Below are 26,399 nucleotides of genomic sequence, written 5' to 3'. Positions count from 1 at the left end.
ATCTCCTTGTATTGCCCACACTCATCTCAAACTGTGAACTAACGTGGTCCTATCTCACTCTTCTGAGTAGCTTAAACTAAAGGCTCATGCAACATGTCTGGCTGAAGTTTTTAACTGAGACCCTATTTCTGGAAGGAATATAGTAGATAAATTAAGAACGATCAGGAGGAAAAAGTTCTGCTCAGAAAGTTAACCTAAAATTGGAATGGATAAGTTTAGGCTACAAGACAAACTCCCAGTTATGCCTGAAAAGAAAGTAGCCTTGTTTTCTGTGGATAACACCTTCTTTCCCTCACACCCGAACATTCTTCTGGCTGCTTACCTGACCCTCTCCTCTTCAGTCCTCTTCAGGGCAGCATCCCGCTGTAGAACCTTTAAAATGGCATCTTGTTCCTCCTCTGTCAAGAAGCTTAAGTCAATCATTTTGGAGAGAAGTGTACACAAAAAGAACAGTAACAAATGCGGCTTGGGGTTCTCAAGGGAAAAACAGCTCAAATTATAACCAGGATGATTACAGGATGCAAAAATGAAACACTATCTTATTTGGTGGGGAAAAAAAAAAGTCTTTGGGCTCCACACAAGTTTTAGTCAGATGACACGAAAGTCCTAAGAGCAAGGTCCCAAGGTAGTCGTAGTCTGTGCGGTAGATGGCTCTCAGGAGGATGCCACATGCTTTGCTTGTCTCTTCAGCAGCATTACTTGAGTGCACCCTCTCTGGACCAGTCTTAGACACAGTCTCTCCACGCTCATCACCATCTTGAGGGACAGCCTCGTTGGTGCATCCCTAACCTGGAAGATCATGAGACAATGAACACCAATCAATGAGAAGCAATTCCTGTAAGCACTGCTCAGTGGCACACTGTAATATGGCCATAGGTGACGGTTTTTGAACTGAGCAAACCAGTTCTGCCAGCTTCCTGAGCTCAAGGTCAAAGTGTCAGAAACATGCTTCTACCCAACTCTAGACCACGGAGTGCACACAAAGATGACTGTCAATGTTTAACAACCCACCTGAGCCGTGGAAGGTTTCTCGCTACAAATTCCGGGCTAAAAAGTAATGCTAGAATTCAGCAGGACCAGGGCAATGCAACTTGAAGGTGTCAAGGAATTATGGGAAATAGTAACCAGTAACCACTTTGCTGGTGGGAGCTTTCCACTGGTATGGGCCTGTCTTCTGCAAGGCAGCAGAATTCACCATGGGCAGAACTAGAATAGCCCTACAGTTACTGTTCACTCAGCTGCACGCGTAGCCTTCGCTGGGCCAGGAGGAAGTCGCCAAGCTTGTCCTCCTTCATTTCTGAACACTTACTGATATGTACATATAAACTGGGCGAAAGGAAGAAAGAGATAGAGTTTCAAAACATCCCATCATCCCAAGTCAGCACTTCTGAGTCACAAGGTAGGGAAGAATCTGATTTTCCAAGAGGTATCCTAAATATGGGGCAAACAAGAGGGTGAAACTTGAAGAATGCCATGAGGCAAGACTTGGGGATGGGTCCTTTAACAAGTCTAGAGCTGCATGTGGACAACAGACACTCAAAGCCACGTGCTTAAGTCATCCTTAAAGCATCCCCACTTACAAAGAAAAGAACGTGCACGAGAGTGAGATACATTTATGCATGGGTACCTTGCAAAACAGAACTACTGGGCAGCTACCGCTGGCCATTGGCTTGCTACCAAAACCCATTAATTGAGTTATTCTACCAGAGATTTTTGTCTGCTCCTTTGTACTCAGCGTTAGGGCATCCTTTGCAGGCTGTAGTGATTAAGTAAAGCAGTGACTATAAAAAGAACACATCTTGTACCCTTTACCAAAACTCGCCACTAAAAATGCATTCTTGCTTCCCTTTTGGGCCCATGCCTTTGCTGCTAAATAAGATTGTGCTTGGTCAAAACTGACTCCAACTTTTTTGTGTGTGTACTTTTTGTTTTGTTTCTGTGGGTTTTTTTTTTCTTATTGATTTTCCTTTTTTTTTTAGTTTGTTTTGATTTTGATTTTTTATTTTTTGTTATTTTTCTTGTTTCTTTCTTTCTTTTTTTTTTTTTTTTTTGAGAAAGAAAGAAAGAGAGAGAACACGAAGTTGAGTGAAAAGGGAGGTTGGGAGAATCTGTGAGGAATAGGGAGAGGAAAAAGAATATGGTAAAATATACTGTATGAAAACAATTTTAATAAAAAATTTTAAAAGAGAAAATAAATGTTCTCTCACATACACGAGAATGTGTTTGGTTATCTGTTTTCTATTTGTCTATGTGATATGAAGTTTCAGCTTTATATGCAGAAACCTTGATGACCTTGTTTCATTTCCCTACAGCTCTTTTATCTTACCCACAGTAACTACACATACACAAACATATATACACATACACATATGTACACACATATGTACACATGCACACACATATATACATACATACATACACAAACATATATACATACACACATAAATACACACATATATACACATATACATATTTATATGTATATATGTTTGAATATATTTTTCAAAAGTCTCTTTTTAAAATCTTCGTGTACTTGTATATGCTATATTCTGCCTGTCTGTCTTGGAAATTTCTCATCCTTCAAGGCAGATCAAACTTACCACCTCCACGAAGTCTTTACTAACTTCCATAGGCAGAGGTAAAACCTGTAATACATTAAATTATTGCTCTGAAGTTTCATGCCCTCCCTGTAGCCCACTTGAACCTGACCCACCTGAAACAGGGTCACTCTGGCTACCCACCACTATGAAACAAAGAAGCCACTAAAGTTTCACATTTGCAGCAGAAACTTTGCTGATACAAAAGCTTCTTCCTTCATCCATATATGCATATGTGTATATATATATGTTTCACCATTCATGTGGATATTTATTCCTATTACCCATATGTAATTGCAATAGTGAGTGTTATATGCTATTGAGAGATAGAGATCCATACTATGATTGCTCTCAGGCCCCTATGTTACTGTAAGTCTCTGACTGTGGATAAATATAATATATGAATTAGTTAGTCAATCAATTTCTGTACACAGTGTCACCACAGATACAAGGACATCTCAGTTCTTCTCTTCCTTCACACACAGCGCCCTCCTCAGAGCCCAAAGGTTGGCAAGGAAATAGATTAAGGCCACATTCTTAGAACAGTGTCCACAGTGAGGCCTTCCTTGTACTGCCACTTGGATGAGAAAGAGGTTGCTTTTATGTTCAAGGAGTTGGGACAGGATGAGAAAAACACTTTCAATGGGCTCACAGTCGGAATGGGAAGGGCTGCCACAGGCAGAAACATTGCTTTCCACAACTCCAAGGGAAAAAAATGCAAGCCAACCAGTGCTTGTTTGCACTGGTGTTTAAAGGTTAAGGCAAACGCACCTCTCATGGGAAGCTGTTGGCAAACCAGGGAGTAGTTTCTCATTTTCCAACAGAGCAGCGCAGGGCTGAACCTGCTCCTCTAGGTGGGCAGACCAATTGTAGAGGCTGCCCAGAGGGCAGCTGAGACTCCGCAGTACCACATCCTGGCCGGATCCCACTATTTCAAGTGGCATTTGGCTAGGAGCTAAGTGACCACTTCATTCGTTCCTTCACCCAGCCAACAGGGAGCCTGGTAAACTTCTGCATGCTAGGGAGGCAGCAGAGAGCAAGAGGGAAAGAGAGAAAAAAAGCTTCCTGGCAAGAGTTTGATCAAATTAAATAGTACAAATAATTCTTCTACATTTTTAAAGTCTAAATAATTAAACTATGTATGGTGCTGGAAGGTAGCAGGTGCTATGGAAGAAAAAGCTGAAAAGGAAGTAAAATAATCTTGTGAGAGAATGGGGAGTCGGTTAGGGTAGGCCTCACTGACATTGACATTTGAACAAAAACTTGAGAAAGATAAAGAGATACGCCATACAGACACCAGAGCACCCTGAGGTGGGAGTGAGAACCACAATTTGGCTAGAGCTGGGCACCACAGAGTAAGCCAGGATAACAGGAAGAGCAGGTCAGAGAGGAAGTGGTCCAGACTGCACTGGTTATTGGTAAGGACTGTGAGGGTCTGGCTCTCAGTCTGAGATGGAGCTACAGGAAGGTGGGGGGCAGGTAAAGGGAGAAGGGAATCAGTGTTTCCTGGTACCTCCAGCATGCCTGCTATTCATTCTGCTTCCTGGCAGAGTGGATGCTGAGGTAGGTCCTATGTTTTTACAGATGAAGTGACTGAACGCAAAGAAGGCTTTTTGCTGTTAAGTGAGACTGGCATTTGCCAATTGTTTTGAAAGAACAGATCACCCTGTTGTTGCCATCTTACTCAGTGCCCCCCCTCCCACACAGAGTCCTCAAAATGTGGTGGCAAAATAGAGTTCTGTCTGTGGATCATCGCTCTCCTCTTTTCTTTTTTGATTTTGTTTTATGGCGTTGGTGTTTTGCCAGCATGCATGTCTGTGTGAGCGCTTCAGATGTTGGCATTACAGACAGCTGTGAGCTACCAAGTGGGTGCTGGGATTTGAACCTGGGTTCTCTGGAAGAGGAGTCAGTGCTCTTAACTGTGGAGCCATCCCCCTACCACCATCATTCTCTCCTTAAGCATAGAGGAACCACTGGCCCTCGGCTTGTAAGAAGGCGTTATGTCCTCTAAAGCGCCTGGTCCTCTTCCCACCCCCTCCCTGAAGGAGGAGAATAATAATCTCTGTAAGGAGAGAAGTAAAAAAAAAATTTTTTTCCATATTCATGGGGTTATAGAAGTGTCCCAGTGGTGAGCAGAAGCCTCCCTGTGCTCAGCCTCCCACCCACGTTCTGCATGCTGCCAAGTGATTGTTTTATAACTCAGACCCAACCAAAACATATGCTAAGCTGAAACCCCTTTGCCTTCTTTCCATGGTCCAATAGCTGATGCTAAGAGTCCTGGGGACTCACAGCTGTCTCTTCCTCAAGCTCTTTCCCTTCAGAGCCAGCCATGCTGAACACTTCTAGTTCCTCTTGTTACTGGGTCTTTGCATCGTCTACTCTTTCCCTCTAGGTCCTGACTTAACTGCTACTTATTGTACAAGACATCTTCTCTTAACAGCTCCGGGCCAGGAAGCAGTCCCTCCGCTGTGTTCTGTTAGTACCCAACTCACACTATCACAGTAGGCATCGGTCTATCTCAAACTCAGGTCTGCTCATTTGCCACCCACCTAGTTTGAGGTAAGGTTTGGCTTTCTGAGAGTCTTGTGCCCGCAGCACCTGCCACTCCAATAGGAATGAAAATATTTGTCGAAATTAAAGAAATCCAGGGGGAGGGGGCAGAGCTTCTACTTCATGGGAACCTAGCTTTAGTACACAGGGGTGACGACGAGACCATGTCATCCACTGGGTTCCAACTCTAGGGTTGCACTGTGCTTTGACTATCACATGGCTTCTCTAAGATTCTTGTTGAAGACTCTTGTGTAGGGTGACTGAGTGCATTCCTTTCTTTAGGGAGATGGTTGAAAAGCTCTGGTGAAAATGTAGGACACTACAGACGCTACATAATGTGATGGTTGGTTTTGTTAACTTGACACAAACTAGAGTCAGCTGGGAGGCCGGACCCTAATTGACAACTTGCCTCCATTAGATTGGCCTGTGGTCATTTCCTTAATTAATCATTTATGTGAGAAGGCCGAGCCACATAGCACCGCTCCCAACACACACACACACACACACACACACACACACACACACACACACACACACACACACACACACACACACACACACACACACACACACGTGGCCCTGGGTTCCATAAAAGGCAGGCTGAGCCAGAACTGCAAGCCAGTAAGCAGCGCTCCTCCATGGTCTCTGCATAAGCTCTTGCCTCCAGGTTCCTGCTCTGACTTCCCTCAGTGATGAACTGTGATCATGATGCAAACCAAATAAATCTTTTCTTCCCCGAGTTGCTTTTGTGCGAAACAGCGGAAACCAAACTAGGGCACAAGCAAAATCCCAGGAACGGCAGCAGAAGGGAAATAGGAGAGCTTTGAATGTGGACTGTTTGATTGACATTTCCTGTGTGTTGTCCCTGCCACAGTTCCTCTGTAACAGTGAGTGCTCCTGCTGGGCGTGGTGGCCTTTAATGCCAGGAGGCAGAGGCAGGCGGATCACTGTGAGTTCGAGGCCAGCCTGGCCTACAAAGTGAGTCTAGGACAGCCAAGGCTACACAGAGAAACCCTGTCTCAAACAAACAAACAAACAAAAAAGAGTGAATGCTCCTCCTGTCAATTGTCCAAGACTTAAACTGAGGAGAGAAACAGAGACCTGAAACAGCATGTGCTTTTGCTGATAGCAAAGAGGAAGGCTGGATTTGCAGCCTCCACCTCACTCATCTTGTGACCAAAACTCAGGTTAAAACTGTATAGTTAAAGAATCTCTTTCCCAGCATGCTGTGCCACAAGAAGGGAGCCAGATCCCATCTTCTGCTTTCCTGCAAAGCTGTTGGTATATCAGATGAGGCCCTGAGCCCCAAGGAAGGGGAGGAAAACTCATGTTGGCAGTGACTCTCACATGACTTTGTCAGAAGAAAAGCAAATTGTTCTGACAGTCCCATGACTTCAAGGATGAAAGCTACAAAGAAGGAGGAAAAAACCCATTGGGCAACAGAAGAAGAGCAATAACAAATATGTCTGATTTGGAGACAATGGCGCTTAGCTAAAAATATAATAAATATATTATAATATATAAGTATTATATACATATATAAAATGAAAATATAATAAAAATAAGAAAAGTTTAGATCAATGGTCTCTCTCGTCCCTGGTAGTAACATATGCCCCATCATGCATAAAGCTAAATATCTCACACCCTTCCTTACCCACAATGGCATTGAAAGGTGGGTTAACCTACAGGTACTGCAGGAAAAGCTGGGATGGAGTACAGCCCTCCCAGCAGAAAGCCCTCCCGTGACTATCCTACACCATAGGCATGGGTAACCAGGTACAAAAGCTAACACTTCTACACCGGGGTGGAACTAGCTTGCCAGTTCTATATGTTGGTTCCACTTTAGCCTGCCCTCCGAAACTGCTTTTATCTCGCTGTCCCTTCTGTGGGTCCTGGACTGATTTCCTTAACATATTCATCTGCTTCTTTGTAACCTCTGGGCTCTTTTTATATGTCTACTTCTACATTCTTTATCTGGCATTTAGGCCACTTTTCTAGATTTAAAATTATTGTGAGGGAGCCATGGTCTTTTAGAGGAGCCACATGGCTTGTCTTCTCATGCTTCTTCTGTTTCTGTATTGAGATTGGTACATCAGTTGGTTTGGGCACTTGCCCTGGTTTTATTCAGAGCTCTTTTCAGTGAGCAGTTTATACTGCGGAGCTCAAGCCTCAGCATTGCTTTTTGGATTAGGCTTCTGTTGCCCCTCCCAGCACGTCCAGTTCAGTTGTGTACTTGGCCGAGTCTATAGTTTTAATTTCGTCCCACACTCTCTCTCCCCCTCTGTCTGCCTCTGTGTGCATGCGCCAGCAGGTGGTATGAACATGCCAAGGCACCCATGTGGACCTCAGAAGACAGCCTGTGGGAGGCAGTTCCTTCTTTCCACCACGAGGCTCCTCGGGCTCAAACTCACATCGTCAAGCTTGACCCAGGTGCTGATGTCCAGAGGTGTGCATGTTCTAAGTCGTCCCCACAATGACGTGTCTGCCTGACCAGGTCTGGGATCACTATCAGAGACTCCCAGGAGGGCAGAAATGGCTGAGGACCAGCTAAAGTGTTCAGCAATTATTAAAAGGTGAACATGGTCCTTCGCCTATCAATTGTTGTTCAGCCGTGGCGAGAGTGAGATCACACCCATACACCCCCACACAGAAACAGCTGCATTGTAGAAGCCTGACTAGTTCTTTGTGCAGACAGGAGAACAGAGATGAAGAGGAGGCGGTGGATGAGTGCTTCAGGGTTGCACAGCTGCCTAACATGAGAGCTAGGACACTCAAAGAAAACTTCTTTTTCTTACAGGGCATATCCCACTTTAGTGGAAATACAGACTGCCAACTGAGATGGGCTGAGCTCACAGCATTCCTGAAACCCACACTGATAGCAAGCAGGAATTGCAGACCAATTCTAGATTCAGTTATCTTCCAGGGTTTTCAGGTTTCCAAGTTAAAAGGAAGGGAGTGCAGGAGCCAGCTGATTCATTAACTAGACTGGAATTAAACCCAGAAACATAAAGTTAACTCAACTGGAGCTGTCATTAGCTTAGACTTTAAAAGCCTCATTTGGGTAGAGTTATGTACATTTCCTGACAGGCTGGGGGTGAGGAACTCTTTCCTTGGGGACTCTTAGCTTGGGGTTCCCACCAAAGACACATCAGTTGCTACAATTTATAAGGTCTTCCTTCCTTCTACGCATCTTCTAAACAGATGCCTTTGAAATCCAGGCTCTGCCAGGAATATTCTCCCTGCCTTTGACATGGAGGGCTACTGTTAAACATTCTGGCTTTTGAGTCAAGGGACACTTGAAAGAAGACTGATCTTTTTTGAGTCTTTGGAGACATTCCTAAAGACTATGGGTTAGCTTCCTGGTCTGTATTGTGTGGGTAGCAAAGCATGCTGGACAGGGTTATCATGAGGAAAGCACTTGGCTATAGGTAAGACCGTATGGGCATAGCAAGTGTCTTGTGAGTACCCCCTCACAAGAAGGCTACCCTCCCATCCCACCTCATCCTTCCCACCCCCACCCCTCACACATACCACCCCCCCACCTCACCCCTTCTATTTTGCCTTGAGACCAGAGCATGATGCGACTGCTTTTCCTCTACCTCAGGAGACTCTCTTTTCTCCCAACCTTCCCATCCCATTTTAGAGAGTAAATTAGAAGTTTATGCCCATTCGTATGCAATGCAGACCCCACCACTGAGGTCTTTAAGGAGAATTTTTTTTGTCTTTGAAATTTGAGGATCTTGTGATAAAGAGATTATCTATGTTGGATTATCTAGGTAAAGGCAACATAATCATGGGGCCTTTATATGAATGAGGGACAATTAGGGGAGATGCAGGGGACAACACCCAGAAGAACTCAGTTGGAATGGTATGTTTTGAACTTGGAGGAAGAAGTCAGGGACACCTAACTCTTTTAGAAACTGGAAAAACTAGGAAACATTTCCAGCAACCCCCCAGGAGGAACTTAATTTTGTTGACCCTTTGATTTCACCTCCTAACACTCATAATCTGGTGGCATTTCGTGCCACTAAATTTAGCACAGCAACAATACATGCGCACTTCTAAACCACTGGTCTGCAGGCTAGGCCCCTGTGCTTTTGTTTTCTTTAGTGTTGAGTGTTTTGCTGTTGTTATGTTTTGTTTTGCAGGACTTCACACATTCTAGACAAGCACTCTCCCGCCTCCCAGGCTACCTCCCCAGCACTCCTGCTGGCAAAATACATCCTCCAAAGTAACAGTGGGTGGCAACCTGGGCTTGTCTCTCCTTGTCCCCTCCCCACTTTTCCATCAGTCTTGGATTATTAAATAATCCAGTAGATCCAGACCCAAAAGCTGCCGTCACTCTGAGCAAGCTATCTCACCACTTAAACACCTCCCCCAGAGCTTCCCTGATGCAAAATCCAGATTCTTCATCCTGGTGTTCTTGCTGTTCTTACTCTAAGCCCATGGGCCTCTTCCTATCCTCGGATTCTAGCCAACCCACTCCTCACTCATTCCCTCCACATCATCGCCTGGTGGCTGCTCATGCTGCTTTCACCATCTAGAACACCTTTCCTGTGTCAAACAGTCAAGCCTTTCTAGCTCTAAAGTCCTAACTTGAATGGGACCTCCCCCATAAAACTGCACCTATAGCCCAGGACCTGTCTGACATACCCCTACCACAGTCTGGCTGTATTCACACTCCGCTGGGCCGCTGCAATGCTTCTACATCTCTCCTAGGGAGTAAGGAAGAACACAGTCTTTGGAGTGGAGCAGACTGACCCAGGATGTGTGGACTCCCACAGCGCAAGCTACCTAGCTTCCCTGAGCTTCAGACTTGTCTGTAAAATGGGCGTCATAACGATCTTACTAAGTTGCCGAGAAGAATAAAGCAAATACAGAGTATGAAAAACTAGTTATTCAATAATGAATGCACCCGAATTACTATAACTACTAAATGCAGTCCTGATTCACACACTCTTCAAGGAAAGGTTTCTCTCCACTTCATTTCTTAAGCCCCTCCTTGCCTATAATAGTGAAAGAAAATCTTCCAAGTAATAAATAAGGCACTAAAAGGTTGGGAGCGTTCCTCTAAGTTTCCTGCCCACCTAGACAACAATGACTTCACCTCCAGATGTTTCAGAGCAGAGAAAAAAGTACTGGGTCTACTTTCAACATTGCTGTTAGAATTCTTTTGCCTTGATGTAGCTGTGCACAGACATGCATGTATGGGCATGTATGTGCATGTGTGTAGTGGTGTGTGTAAAAGCCAGACATCAGTGCCGAATATCTTCCTCAATTGCCTTCTTTACTCTTCTGAGACAAGGCTACTCACGGACCCTGGCTTCGCTGTTTTAGCTACATGTGCTGGCTGTTTGCCTGCCTTCCCCTCCCAGCCTGGAGCTACAGGTGTGGGCCGCTGCATCTGGGCCTTCTTCCAAATGTAGTGCTGAGGATTTAAACTCGGATTCTGTTTTGGTGGCAAGCATATTACTCACTGAGCCCTTTTTCCATGCCCAGTAGACATTTTAAGATGGAAACTGCAGAATCCATCTTTGGTTAGTGCTATTAACCCACTACTTATTCCAGCCGGGTGCTAAGTATTACTGAACACTACCTCAAACAACAAGTAATGTTCCAGAGCCGATGAGGTGAAGTTGTTTTGACCTGTCATGCTTAAAAAGCCATGACAGAGAGTCTCCTTCAACGCCCAGGTGTATGTGTAGCAGAATTTTCTTCCTTTAAAGGTACCCCTTAAATCGCTTCTATGGTGAGAGAAAAAAAAAATTGGCCCCAGTTTTCAGTCTGTTTGGCCATGTCACGAGGAAAAGTCATGAGATTTCAATCCACAGCATGCTGTTTGAATTGTGGTCACCCAGTTACCAGCTTGCTGACCAGGAGTAAAGCCCTGACTTAAGGCTCCATTTGTTCCACTCTAAAGTTGAGGCAAACATTGCCAACCTCCCTTGGTGAAACATTACAGGGAGCCAATAGGTCTACGTATCAGGGGACATTTTGAAAATAAAATGCTACACAACTACATGCTTCTATTCACTTTCTAACACAGCATGAGGTTCAAACAGTTGTCCTTGACTTTAGCTAAGAGAAGGGTTCATAGTGCCCACTGAGGAAACAGATAACGCCTTCTTCATCTGCCTTCAATTAGTCCCTAAGAGATGAAAGGAGTACTGCTGTAGTTACAGATATCAAATACCATTGGAGACCCTCCTAGAAGTCTTAAGGGATACCTGGCTTCACAGCGATAAAGTTCTTTGAGTCACATTCTTGAGTAAGAAGGGCACTGCATTATAAGAGCTGTTATGTGACGTTAACTATCAGGTCATTTGGTCAGGCATGCTTCTGCTCAGGCATCTGACTGAACTGGTCTCTGAGCCTTCAAATTCCAGCTATCCTTCAAGGGAGTGGTCATCTGCCGTAGAGACACTCCCCTTGTGCCTATGACAAGGTAGTAGAAATGACCACCTTTATGCAGAGCTGCACTTAAAAAAGGAGTAGCAGCAGCTCTCTCAGGACATGCTCAGTTTTCCTCAAACTCCATCCCTTCGCTCATTTCCCAGACCGCCCTGACTCAGACCCAGCACAATGCCTCACAGAAGGATAAATAAAAGGCCTAATGAGCAAATCGCATGAAATATTCAGCTGGTCTTTTGGAGAAAAACAGCTGGAGATGACCTTAGGAATTCCATCAATTCCCCCTACCACACAGTTTAAAAATAACCAAAGGGCATTTCTAGGGAGAGATGGCTTTTCCTTTAAAGGCAATAATATGCAAAAAGGCATGCTGGGGTCATTAGCCCAAACAGTACAGTCCCGTGATAAATCTTCAGCCACACGTTCCTATGAGAATCTGTCTTCAAAAGCTCAATGCTGCATTTCATTGTGATGGTCACCCTCCCGGAGCGGGCCATGACACAACTATATAAAAGACATGTGGATACCATCAACCCCTCATGGCCCATGTGGCCATGAGAAACCTCTCCTCCATTGGCAGAGCTTCCACACTGATCTAGTAATGTGGAGGGCTCTGACCTAAGGGCCTCTCTCCATTTAAAGTTCCTTCCTAGGATATACCTTTAACAACTCCTGACTGCCTCAAAACAGCAGTCAAGCCTCCAATGTTACATTGGGCCCCATGTCCGACCCCGAGCCTTCCTCTCCGTTTTCCTTATGCAGTTTCTTGAAATGTCTTTCACTTACCTCTCACACTTCTATTCCTTTGACATATTCAGCTCCTCCTCTGCAAGACCCACCCAGAACTTCTTAAAGTCACACTAATCTTTCCACATATGTCCCTTGATTGGAAAGATAAGGCTAGCCTAGCTCAGAAATCCCATCATCGACTCTTCGATGATGCTCTCTGGTGCTTTGTGGTATAGAGAGGCTATCTGTTTACTTACTGTCTGCCACACACCTAAGCTTTCCTGAAAGCATGAGATATCATGTCTGACTCCCCCAGAATTCCCCAGTGCTGGACCACATCATGTTTTGTGACCTTGTACCAAATTCCACCAAAGAACCACATGCATTTCATGTTCTTCCAAAAGACCAGAACTTTCTTTTCCTTTTTTTTTTCCCCAAGATTAACTGAAAAAGTGAGAAAGTAGCTTTTCTCTAAGCTGTTGCCACATTAGACAAAAAAAAAAAAAAAAAAACAAACAAACAAACAAAAAAACATATATAGCTGCATAGCTGCTCAGAACTGTGACATCACCTTTGCCAAGGTTGAAAATATACATTACATTTATCCCTGAGAAACTTCCACTGGTTTATAACCAACAGAACCACAGTTCTTAAAAAGGCAACTCAAAGCTAAAAATGATGTGTCCAGTGTGGTGGGTTTTTCTTTTGCTGAGCCAAAAGGGATAATTATGCACCTTCTTTTCTAAAGAGTTTCAACCAAATGCTGGAAACTCAAGTGACAACCAGCAAGAACACAGTCTTCTACAGGGAAAGTCAAAGCACCTCAGTAAGCACTAATAACTCTGAAGCGTGTGTATGTGCTCTACAAGATGAAAGGAAACTGTTTGCTTCTACACTCCATTAGTAGGATGCTCATTTCTTGGGATGGTTAGAAAAGAAACAGACATTTTACCTTCTTCCAACCCTTCTCTCTCACTGCACATGTGACCAATGTACTGTAAGAAGAGGCCAGCAGGGTTGCCATCATCACATCCAGGGGAAGTCACTGCAGGTCATGGGGGTGAAGGGACTTGCACCCATACACTTCGATGCAATAGACTCAGACCTTGCTCTGGGTTGCTGGAGCTCCAGAGCTCTAAAGGACTCATCAGGGAGAGAAGAAATAAAGACAGAAGAAAGGGCCAGCTGAGCAGTGCTCCACGCAGGAGCTTCTACAGACCCCTGCAGGATGTGGTGTTCCACCCAGGACCCCCACACAAACTTGCAGGGTGCAAATTGGACTGGGCTTTCATACCAAGCCCCTCTGAATGCCTGAAACACTCACTTGCTAAACTTGCCACCTGAGACAAATAGTTTCATTCTGCCCGTGGCTCCAGGTTAGCAGTGTCTATAAAGAAACTCCAAACCTGGGGTCCAGGCAGGAGGTACAACGTTGCCATGTCAGCAAATCTATTTTTCCTAAATCTTAATAAAAAACAAAAATTCCTTTGCACTGATCTAGGAAAGAGCTTGAAGGTATTAGTCAAATCTTAAAAGACCTCCTAAGGCAGGTATGAGCATCTGCAGGGTCAGCCATGCCCTGTCTAGAGGAACAGAGGGCTGGGTTCTCATCCGTGCTCAACTACTAAAGACCCTGCTTTTACTCACTTGGCTAGCTGACCACTCTTGTAAAATGAGGTGCACTTATCAGAATTATTTTTTCTCACAGGCATAAAATCAAATGTCGAAGTAAATGTCACCAAGCTAGCTTACAGAGAAAGAAATTCAGAGATAGACTATTTAAACTGGTCAAGGAAAACTATCATCCTGCTGTGTCATGTAAAAAAAAATCCAAGTACCTTTCATATGATATAGCAATAGTAAAGGAGAACAGAATAATCAGGAAAACAGGACACAAAATTAACAAAAAAATTTTGGTGTATTGTATGTGTGAATGCAGAGGGGTAGTGTGTGTGTGTGTGTGAGAGAGAGAGAGAGAGAGAGAGACAGACACACACACACACACACACACACACACACACACACACACACACACAGAGTTAGGGATATGGGTGTGCTAGAATTTGAAGCCAGGACCTCAAGCAAACTGCACAAGTGTTTTCAACTGAAGTACAGTCCCAGACCCCTTTTCTTTTTCCTATGCCTCCCTTCCCTCATCCCTCTCTTACTGAGAATGTTCTTTTTGGGATTAGACAAAGCATAGCTGATATAAGTACTAAGTAGGAAGGCCTGGTTCCTGTCATCAAGACGATTTTGACTCTAAGCACTACTAAACACTCCCATTAGCACAACGTTGAGGGTCTGTGGCATTGCACTGAGAACAGGTGTGCTGGCGGGAGACTGTGGAAGAATACCTGCCAGAACCTGTAAACTGGGTTTACTGGAGGTCAAATGGCTCATCTGAGGTTGTGCAGATATTAGGTGACAAGATTAAGAAGACAACACATTTGGAAAGGTGGGACATAACTAAAGACATCGCAGTATATTTAAGTGACAGTTGTGTGATTTGAGGAGGATGAGGGATGAGGACAAACCAGAAAGAGGTGAGGGTTGACTTGAGCTTTGAGCAGGGGTAGGCTTTAGACAAACCACGACTCAACTCCTGAACTGTCAAGACCCTGGAACTGCTTTGGAGAAGCTGGAGTACAGAAAAAAAGAAAAGTACACAGTCTCCTGCTCAAAAAGTGGGCCTTCCTTGGCCACCGTGAGTAATCAGCACGCGTGTCTTTCTCAGGAGTAAAAATGGATGACATTGAGCCTAGATTTCCCCTTAGAACTCCCAGTGGGTACTGTTAGAGGACTCCTATGGGGCTAAGGGAATGGGATTAAACCACGAAGGATGAAGTCATCTGACCTTGGCACTGCTGACTGTGAGGTAGCAAGTACTGCTGTCAATGTGTTCCCAGCTGTGGATGTGACTAGTCATGTGCCTGCACAGCAAGGTTGCCTTCCCAGACCACATGTGCTGCAGTGTACCGAGCTGCAAGAATGAAATTAATGAGCAACCTAGAAGTGTTCCTGAGGCCAGAAGAGAGAGGAAGAGAATGGCTGGAAAGGTTTCAAGGTGATGACAGGGCCTCAGGATCACAGAGAGGCTTAATCAAGCAGGCCCGGCTCCCTATAACAGCAGCCAAAATGCCAGGGATGTTTAGGAAAAAGGCCTCATACACCAAGGAGAGCAAGACCTAAGCTAACTGCAGGCCTGTGTTTGGAAGGAACCTAGATAACAATCCAAGCATTTACACTTTGAAGAATTACAGGCCTTACTTCTCTCTAGTGAGTGTCAAGTCAACCCTATAGAACCATCAGAATTTATTTCATGTGGAAATCCTCAAACAATATCTATTTCATCAGGGGTCACTAGGTGAAATTCACAGATGTAATTCATACAATATAGGGAGGTATGATGAAAAAAAAAAAAACTTTTAAAACAACCTTTCCTCCATTCCCATCCCTAAGCAACTAGCAAGCAGTGTGGCTGGCATGGGGACAGGCTCTATACGAGTGTGTTACTCAAAAAAAAAATCATCTTGGAAAGCAACTGTAACAAAGGAAATTTCCCCTCTGCCACATCAGCTTTGAAGCTAACAGTGAAACAAATGCAGTGAGCAAAAGGAATTGGAGCTCTTAAGCTGGAAAGCAGAGCTACTTCTAGCACATTTTTCAGGTTTTGGGGGGATCTTGAGTTCATCCGAAGGAGTCAATTTTGTGCAGACACTCACCAGTGGAGGCATGAAGAGTTATCTTGGTAAAAGCCTAACAATGTTCCTTAGTGTCTTAGTATTCTGTTTCTGTGAAGAGATGCCATGACCATGGCAATGCTTATAAAAGAAAACAGTCCATTGAAGCTGGCACACAGGTTCGGAGGGTTAGGCCATTACTGTAGCGGCAGGAAGCATGGCGGCACACAGGCAGACATGGTGCTGGAGAGGTAGCTGAGAGTTCTACATCTGTATTGGCAGGCAGCAGGAAGAGAGTGACACTGGGTCTGACTTGATCTTCTGAAACCTCAAAGGCCACCCCCAGCGACACGCTTCCTCCAACAAGGCCACACCTATCCCAACAAGGCCACATTTCCAATAATGACACTCCCTATGAGTCTATGGGGGCTGTTTTCATGGAAAAGCAAGATGTTCATATGGTGCAATACCATATTAACTATACCCTGCAGTGTGTGTGTGTGTGTGTGTGTGTGTGTGTGTGTGTGTGTGTGTGTGCGTGTGTGTGGTATGTAGTATGTAGTACATGTGCGTGTAGTAGTATATGTGTTATTTCATTAGTGCTTAGGCTTCTCTAATGAGTATCATAATTCTTTCCTTCTCCTCTTCCCCTTCCCATCCCTGTCCTGTCCCCTGTCCCTATCCCACCCCTAAACCCTTCTCTCTCTCTCTCTCTCTCTCTCTCTCTCTCTCTCTCTGCTTACTCAGTCATTTGCATACAATTTTTGAAAACTCATCCTGCAATACAAAGAAAGCTGGTCAGGATCGTTACTAAGTGACTACAAAACCATCAAACTGGTGTCCAGGGAGTACAGTTCAAGCACCCCTCCCTGACAGAAGAATGCACTAATAAGGTTTATTTGGGTTCAGATGTAGGAGACTATTGGGGGGATGGTAGCAAGATTGTATGTGAGGTCATTGTTACTCTGATGAAGATCTCCCATACTTGCACAGATAGTTCATCCAAGCTGTCGTCAACACCACAAGGTGAGAGTTATTACCGTGCTCCTTTTACTGAAGGCCATAATGCTTATGGCCATTCCAGTGTGTGTGTGTGTGTGTGTGTGTGTGTGTGTGTGTGTGTGTGCACGCACGCGTGCGCGCGTGTGTGTGCGTGCGCGTGTGTGTGTGTGTGTGCACGCGTGCATGTGTGTGTACATGTGTATGTATGTGTGTGTATGTATATGCTACTATTCACAAAGCTCCATGATACAATTTCAAGTTCTCATTTGAAAAATTTCAAATATGTGAGTCAAGTAATACCTTAAAAAAAAAAAAATCTTTTTTCCCCCAGTGGAGAAAGTCCAAGCAATAACAGCAAACAAAATATTCTGCTAAAACAATGTTATCTGTAACTTTAGTTTTTTGATGAATGGGGGGTGGGCAATGGACAAGTGTATCCAAAGGACAACACGCTTTGTGAGACCCATTGGGTACATTTCACTGCAGAGGGGCACGATTACAGGAAACTGGTGTGTAATACGAAACCAAAGCCAAGTTTAACCTTCGGAAGCTTCTGGCTCCTCATCACAAATGAAGTCATTGAAAAAGATGACCTCTCTCCTAGCAACCTTCCAGCAATGGGCACTCTGGCTCAGACTGGAGAAAGAACACAATTCAAGACACGGCAGAGCTGGGCTACAATAAACTATGCAATAGTAACATATGAGCTTAACGCATTCATTTCAAACACAGAGGAAAGCCACCCAAAGTTTGCAGGAATTTAACATGGTCATTCTTTTATAGAACTGTCTTCCAAAGAGTGGGGTGGTTTCTGTCTAAATTAAATGGCCCCAAAGGATCACTGTTCCTTTAACATATAGGCTTTTCAGAGTTCTCTGAAGTCCACTAGCACTTCAGACAACTGCAGAAAGCAGCAGGAACCCCACTTTATAGTCAATAGAAGTGTGACAACCTATTATTCACAGATGACATTTGAAGCAAAGGAAATCTTGTGCAACCGAGACACCAAAGCTGTGGGATCCGATGCTGCCTCCACGCAGACAAAGCACTGAAGGAGAGGGTGCTCCATGTCTGGGAGAACTGATTGCTCAGCCTCACTGTGGGAAACATGTGATCTGGGTCACAAAAGTATTTTGTGTTATGCTGAGAAGAGACTAGGAAAATGCATTGCTTTTTTCCATACTCTTATGACATTATTCTTGATGATAAATAGAAAACTTGACATGAGTAATTAATATTAATTAGTGACAATAAGGCTATCAAAGGCTTGCATAGCATTTAGGATGTGCCAGGCACTGTTCTAAGCGCTTTCTGCCCATGACCACTTGGATTTCTCACAATGCGATACATCAAACATTGAGAAAAGTATAGTCAGTCCAGCTTCAGCGTACACACTCTTGACCTCCAAGCCACACTGTCTTCTTCAGTGGAAGTGTCACAGTGCACAGATCGGGGTCGGTTGTCCCTTTTGTTAGTCCTCAGCTCTTCTTCACCTTTTATTAGTAACCTTTATGGACTTTGGCTCTTTTTAGTATTTACCCCCACACTTGTGGATTGCTCAAATTGATACTGTAAACCTGCTTGTATTACTAAATACAACCATGGCTCTTTTTCTGTCTAGCTCACAGTCTTTCCCTAAGTTTGACTGGAATTCTCAAAAATCCCAAAGAATGGAGTGTCTAGGAGTTTTCGTCAACTACAAGATGGACCCTGGTTAGCCACAAAATCTATGGATTGCACAGCAGATACCATAAGATAATAAAAAAAATTGAGACAGACTATTACTATGTATCCAAGGCTAACTAAATTCAAAAATCTTTCTCCTTCTAAGTCACAGTACTGGGATTGTAGGGACACAGCACCATCCCAGCTTGGAAATTCCCTTTATAAACCAGAGGAGAATTCTCGCCTTTATCCAAAGACCATCTCTAAGGGAGAAAAGAAACATTTCCCCAGTAAAAGTGCTTGATGAACTCATCAACTGAGACTGCAGTTTGCAAAAGTTTAATAGTGGAGATGGTGCAATACAATGGTATGAAAATAAAGCCTGAGTGTTCAGGCTGTGGAACCACGGAATGCCTCAGATTCCTCCTGCCTGATTCCCCCATTAGGGAGCCAAAGCCACCAAGAGGAAAGAAAGCCTTTTGATCGTCTTGCACAAAGGAATAAGAAAGTGACAGATATGAGGGGAAAATATTGTCTAAAGACATAGATTCCGTTCCACTGATTTTTGTCATGTATATGTAAATATGCATATATATGCAAATAGGATGGGTTGTACCTTTTGTTAGTCCTTGGTTCATACATGTATATATAGTAAATAACCAAAAGAAATCAAGATTATTGGGACTATAATGATTTTTCACCTCAAATTTAGAAACCGCAATTATAATCGTCTCTAAATATTGGGTGGCCTCTAATACAAGGGAAATATGTCATTGGATATACTTATTGGATAAATATTATTGCATGTTTATTTACTAAATTTATATACATTAGAAGCATAGAAATATGTAACTCAATAAATATAATTCAGCATACTCTTCATGATTAAAAAACTGAAAAAAAATTAGGAACAACAGGAATATACCTTAACATGACACACATATGTATTTCCCTTGAAATTTTATTGTATAGTCAATATGGTACTCCAAGTTTTAAAACAATAAAATGGACTGAGGGCTAAAGGTATATAGATAGGGAAGAAATAAGTCAAATTATCAAAATATGTGGACAGTGATACAGTACTTTAAAAACTCCACCAGAAGATTCTTAATGTGAGAGGCAAATTCAGCAACCTAACAGGATGTGAGCTCGACATGTAAAAAGCAGCTGCTTTCCTACACAGTAACACACTGGTTCAAAAAACAGCAGGAAAGCACACTCATTCACAACAGCTTTGGAACAAATAACATACCTGATACTCCTAACAGAAGAGGCAAAACTTTAAGATGCTGAGAAAAGAAATTAGAACATATACTATAAAGTGGAAAGAACCCCCATGCTTGTGGATTGCCCAGATTAATGCTGTAAAAGTGGTTGTCTTGCTAAATGCAGTCTTTCAATTCATTGAAAACCCATCTAAATTCCAATAACATTCTTTGCAGAAGTAGGAAAAAATTCTAAAGTTCACGCAGAAAACACACACACACACACACACACACACACACACACACACACACACACACACACACAAACCACAAAGCCAAAGCAACACAAAGCAAAAAAGAGCTATGCTAGGGGAATCACAATGTCTGACCTCAAATTATTTTCCAGGGTTATATAATGATTGTGCTGGCTAGTTTTATGACAACTTGACACAAACTAGAGTTATCTCAAAGGAGGGAACTTCAAATGAGAAAATGACTCCATAAGATCTAGCTGGGTGATATTTTCTTAGTGATTGATAGAGGCAGGCCCAGCTCATTGTGGGTGTGGCCATCTCTAGGTTGGTGGTCCTGGGTTCTATAAGAAAGCAGGATGAGCAAGCCATAATGAGCAAGCCAGTAAACAGCACCCTGCCATGGCCTCTGCATCAGCTCCTGTCCTGCTTGAGTTCCTGTCCTGACTCCCTTTGATGATGAACTGTGAGGTGGAAGTGTGAGCCAAATAAACTGTTTCCTCCCCAAGTTGCTTTGGTCATCCTGTTTCATCACAGCAACAGTAACCCTAACTGTGACAGTGACAAAGAGGACATGGTACTGGCACAAAAAGAGACGTGTAGACCAAGACCCAGAAGTAAACTACAACTACAGCCATCTAATTTTGAACAAAGTTTTCAAAAATACACATTGGAAAAAGAGGCAGCTTCTTCAACAAGTGCTGTGAAAGAAACTGGATATTCAGACGTAGAAGAATGAAATAATCTGTATCTCTTAGTCTGTGCAAAGCTTAATTAAAAGTAAATCAAATACCTCAATGTATTTGAAAAGCAAGAGGAAAAGATAAGGAAACTATTTCAAGATACAGACAATAGGCAAAGTCTTCCTGAAAAGGTCCCTGATAGAAATGGCCTCAAACACTAACAAATGGGAATGTATGGAGTAAAACCTTCAGCAGAGCGAAGGGTGAAGCAGGTAGAGGGAAGAGAGAAACTACAGTATGGGAGATGCCTAGAAAACAGAGACTTGACACCCTATGAGCATATACAGGGGGAGGAAATCCCCCTCAGCATCAGTCATAGGGGAGGGGAATAAGGGAAAAAGGGGAGGGAGGGAAGAATGGGAGGACACAAGGGATGGGATAACCATTGAGATGTAACAAGAATAAATTAATAATAAAAAATTTAAAAAAAAACAGAATAAATTCCAAATACTTAACATAAATGCATGCACACGCGCACATGCGCACAAATCCTATATCAAACCATTCAATAAATACATGGGCTAATGATCTGAGTAACAGGAGAGGAAGGAAGAGATCTCACAGAAGAGGAAAAACGTGGAAAAGAAAGGACAAAAGAATGCATGTGACATGGAAGCCAGAAGCAGAACAGTCTGGGGATGGAAGGACCAGCAAGAGAGAGGGAGGGAGCAGGAGAGGACAGTGAAAGGGAGGGAGGAGGTACGGAAAAGTATAATGACACACTTGGATAGAAATACCATAATGAGATCTGTCACTTTGTGTGCTCTCTTTAAAAATAAAAAAAAAAAAAAAAAAACCAGGAGAGAGGTAGATTAGGTTGGATAATTGTTAAGAGGTTCAGGAAGTCATGAGAGAAAGTAAAAAATAAAGGAGGAAGAAGAGAGATGCCAGAGGAGGAAGAGGAGGAGGAGAAGCATTAACACTTATATATCATTTTGAATTTATTTTACTTTCCATAATTCTGCAGATCCACAGAGCTGGTAAAGAAAGCATGTCTCTGTTATCCATGGTTATAGACTAGTTTTAATCAGCTCTGAGAAGCCCCAGCTGCCCACAGGCCAGCTAAGAAAAGGGTACATAGATTTCTCAGCATTGTTTTCTTTAATCTCATGCAAATCTATAGTTAACCCCAAAAGATTAACTTTAAAACCTCCTACAGCAATTCTATGCTGCCACTAGCACCATCCTTCCAGGGCATGGGGAGCAAGCAGTGTTTAGAACACACACACACAACCTCTCCTGTCTCCACAAGTCTCTCTTATCTCTGAAGTCACCAATGGACCAATTATTTTTATCATGTAATCTCTCTCTCTCTCTCTCTCTCTCTCTCTCTCTCTCTCTCTCTCTCTCTCTCTCTCTCTCTCTCTCTCCTTCCCACCACTATGGGAGTCTCTTCTCCTTATTCATCACATAGCTTCTTAAATTGTGGGTTGCCACCCATACACAGTGATGTAACTGGCTGGATGTGGAGGTTGTGAAAGTTCGGCAACAGCGAAGTTTTTAAATATACAAGCAGAAATTCAAAGCAAGTGAATCCATGTGCTTCTGGCACTGCTCAGCTACATAAAACCAAATGACATCACTGCAGCTGGAGGTATAACATATAATATGCACACTTTGCATTGCTCATTCTGTCATGCTAGTAAAGGCCAGCAAACAGTCTTAAACACTTCCATTCAGACTCAAGACTCTACATTACCAACCATAGTGTTTTGACTACAGTGCAGCTTCCCACTCTTATAGAAACATAATGTTCATGTCATAATATACAGAACACAGAGATTTCCAGCATTTTCATACTATCACTTCTCCATATGTAACTATGCTTTAGCATGTCTCAGGATTGTATTATGTTAGCATAGTTGATGTTTCAGTTGCTAACTTGAATTTCATTTTAAAAAATCATTCAGTGAACTTTGGGTTAGGATTACAACAAAATTTCCAACTGTTTCTGAGATGATTCTAGACAGACTTCTGTCATTTGCACCATGTATGTATGTATGGGGGGAAGAGCCATTGTCACATCAATTCTTACAGATTTAAAATGTCAGTCAATCCTGAATAGTGCTGAAAATGTGTTACATCTTTTAGTATCAAATAATCATCCAAAACGTAATCCTTTATAAAAGATAAACATATCCAACAACTCATTTGCATGTAAATTTGCTTTCATCTTTAATAAATAATATTATATGTATACCAAAGGATTGCCTCTTAAATAAATTTTCTTGTAATTTATTATAAGTAAATGTTTGATTTTATACCTACTTTATATACCCTATATACTTGGAATCTCATGAAAATTTTGCTGGTGAAAATGGGTGATGGATAGAAAAAAAAAAAAATGTAAGGAGCCCTGATCCAGGGCAGAACTCCAAAACTTGGAGGGACTGTTTTGAATAAATGGATAAACGCACTCCCCAATCACAGACTTGTAAACTATAAAGTCACAATGCACTCATGGTAGTCTTCTATACGTCAGAAGGTCAGCCATAGCTGTGCCTGTCTTTCCTCCAAGCATCTCCAGAGCTAACTGCCATCTCAGCTGAGCCTGTATAGTAGCAGGAACGTATGTCACGTCAGTCCAGTGGTTCTCAGCGTATAGGGTCAGACACCAGACATCCTGTAGATCAGATATTTACTTTATGATGCATAACAGTAACGAAATTAGTTATAAAGTAACAACAAATAACCTTATGTTTGGGAGTCACCACAACATGAGGGTCCCAGCACCAGGGAGGTTGAGGACCAATGCTTTAGTCAGAGAGCTGCACTAATTTTTTATTTGTTGTGTCATGATGTGCTGATTGGTATCTTTGAACCTCCGAGTTTCCATTTCAATGGAGTATAATATATTTGCAAGATTGCTATATAAAGGTTGCTGGGACTGGTACCAACCTCGCCTAATTCTCAGTTAATGGTTTTATCCTTCCACAGATAGCACTAGGCACTAACACCCACATCATAGTTGTAAGTGGAGGCTAGTACCCCCTTCTAAAATTAAAATTTGCGTCCATCCATAACATCAAAAGTCATGTGACAAATTAAATGTAAAAGAATGACAAAGGGCTAGAGAGGTGGCTTGGCCATTAAACTCTAGGCTCACAACCAAAATGGCAAGAAAGGTGAAGAAATAAACAGGAGGGGCTGGTTCAACACAAAGATGATAAGGATGTTTAGAATGATGCTGTGAGAATCCTTCTCTTCACAAGCCATGTCACCCGAGGCCTTGTTTGGGGTTTGCTCATCTCCTCCACGGATTCATGCAGTGGCCATGGGCAGCAAAGAATGAAAAAGTTAAGACCGCCTACCACGCTGAAAGGATGACGCACTGGAAGTGCTGAGAGGGAAGCAAGGGCAGCTTGGGTGGTGTTTGCTCTTGGGACTGGGCGTGCCTTAATCTATTCTTACCCCAGGGTGGTAACCCTTCCCCAATGTGTACAGCTGCCTGACAATATATTTGCTCTTGATGTGTCATGGATCATGAGGAATTCTCTGACAAACACTTTATACATGGCTATCTCTGAGCCTAAGCAGTGGAGATGTTAGCTGATCTACAAGGCAGAAGTAGACAAACATAGGCACAGTCCTGGGTCTAGTTATTTTTTTAAGATCTTTTTTGTTGTTGTTTTGTGTTTTTGTTTGTTTGTTTGTTTGTTTTTCAAGACATGGTTTCTCTGTGTAGCCATGGATGTCCTGAGCTCGCTTTGTAGACCAGGCTGGCCTCAAACTCACAGAGATCCACCTGCCTCTGCCTCCTCAAGTGCTTGGATTACAGGCATGCTCCACCTCGTCCATTCCTTTTAAAGGACTATATTAAGTCGTGTGGCCAAGCAATGACATTTGGGCTGCAATTATGCACCTGGCCTTTGCTCAGAATAGAAAAGGAACCATCTATGACTTCAACACACACAGGCTGCTCCCTTGAGGAGCTTGTGGCTTTATTCTGCACACTCACAGTTGTTTGCTCAGCTTCTGCCTCATGCTCTTGCATGACATGCAGATGTGCATAAAAGCAACAGACTCAAAATTCAGGATGTCATTCCAAGTATATCCCCTGCACGTAGGATTAGAACATAAGGAAATAGAACATAAAGATATGTCCATGCCATCCATGTAGGTGTGGTACATCCTGCAAATATCAGGAACGATGGATGTGCCTTTTAGAAGTATCATAAATTTGTAGTGCCTGATGAGTTTCTTCTCCTCCTCATTAGTACAATTAGGAATTGAATGATCTTATTAATACTTACTATGTGCTAGGCTCTCTCTATATATACATCAAAGAATATATCATCTAATTAAAAAAAAAAACAAACTCTTAAAGTGATTCCTTGGACTAACAATCTGTCTCAGCAGGAAACAACATTTGCTATGCAAGCCTTAAAACCTAAGTTCAATACCAGAAACCCACATGAAAGCAGAATGTCCTCTGACATTCGCATGTGTCTCAGGGCATTTGCATACCAACACACATGTGCCCACAGGTCATACATACATGCATATAAACACAGTAATAAAATTGAAAAAAATTAAGAGTGGTGCATATATTACTGATACTACTTTATGCACAATACAATGCCAGCTTAGGAAAACCAGGCATGTAAACATAGGAGCTACTGATTCAGAGCTGGTAATGTCTGATTGATTTTGGAACACTGTCAGTTTACTTGGTTATGGGAGAAAGACTGTTATTATTAGAACTCCTAGGATTAAAATATATATATATATAGTGTAGCTCTTTTTTAAAAAGCATGCTATGTTGAATTTCGTGGAACCATTATAGAAGTTGTCAATATAAATGATTTTGATCCACTAAAATGGCCATTCTCCTTGATCCAGTCTTATATGTCACAGGACAAGCTAGCATGACCCTAGTCCAGCGCCACTGCTGAAGAACTGTACCATTCCAGCAGGTCACTTGGCATTTCAATCTTGCTTATTTTATTCCATAAATGAAAATGTTGAGTGGGATTGTCTTTAGGCTCCCGTCCAGCTCTGTAACAACACAGGAGTTGCTTCTCCTACCATTTGTAACTATGCCTGGCCAAAACCTGGACCGTTGCTGCCATGCTAAGTTCATCTGCATTTATTTCCATCTGCTCCCAGGAGCATCCTGTGATCTCTGCATGCCCATATGCTGAGATAAAGAACAAGTTTTAAAGATTCCCCTCCCCTGTTTAAGGAATGAGATGCACCCTAGGGTGCTGGCAGTTCTTACCAGATCATAATCCTACAGCTGAAAAGGACCAAGGTGCCTAGAAATTCCTTCATTGGGAAATGACAACATTCAGCAGAGGAAATGCTCAGGGAACAAAGGAAATCTCTGTGAATATTATTCTTGTGATGAGTCCCAGAATAATCTTCCTTACCTATACTTCCGCCAGTGGGAAAATCATTTAGACTTGAAAAACAAATTCCAGGAAGATCCCTCAATCTTTCCTTGGTGGAGGACTTTCCCATATTATGGGGGCTGATGATTAAGGACTTGGGGCCAAAGAATACCTGAAAACATCAGAGTGCAAGCCCAAGACAGCAGGCCAACACACAGATACGCAAACATACA

The 26,399-nt window shown here is 42.9% G+C and overlaps 1 protein-coding gene across 1 annotated transcript in view; it reads right to left on the bottom strand.

Moving 5' to 3' along the window:
- The window catches only part of Sytl2 (synaptotagmin like 2), a 109,471-nt gene that overhangs the window by 62,170 nt on the left and 20,902 nt on the right, over positions 1-26,399 (bottom strand). Inside the window, exon 2 of the mRNA XM_051148907.1 lies at positions 323-789. Within this exon, the coding sequence (XP_051004864.1) occupies positions 323-423 (101 nt within the window). The 5' untranslated portion in view covers positions 424-789. The remainder of the gene's footprint in view (positions 1-322; positions 790-26,399) is intronic.

This window comes from Acomys russatus, chromosome 7, assembly GCF_903995435.1.
Source record: "Acomys russatus chromosome 7, mAcoRus1.1, whole genome shotgun sequence".
In the NCBI taxonomy this organism is placed as follows: domain Eukaryota; kingdom Metazoa; phylum Chordata; class Mammalia; order Rodentia; family Muridae; genus Acomys; species Acomys russatus.
This window is presented reverse-complemented; position numbering and strand designations above follow the sequence as displayed.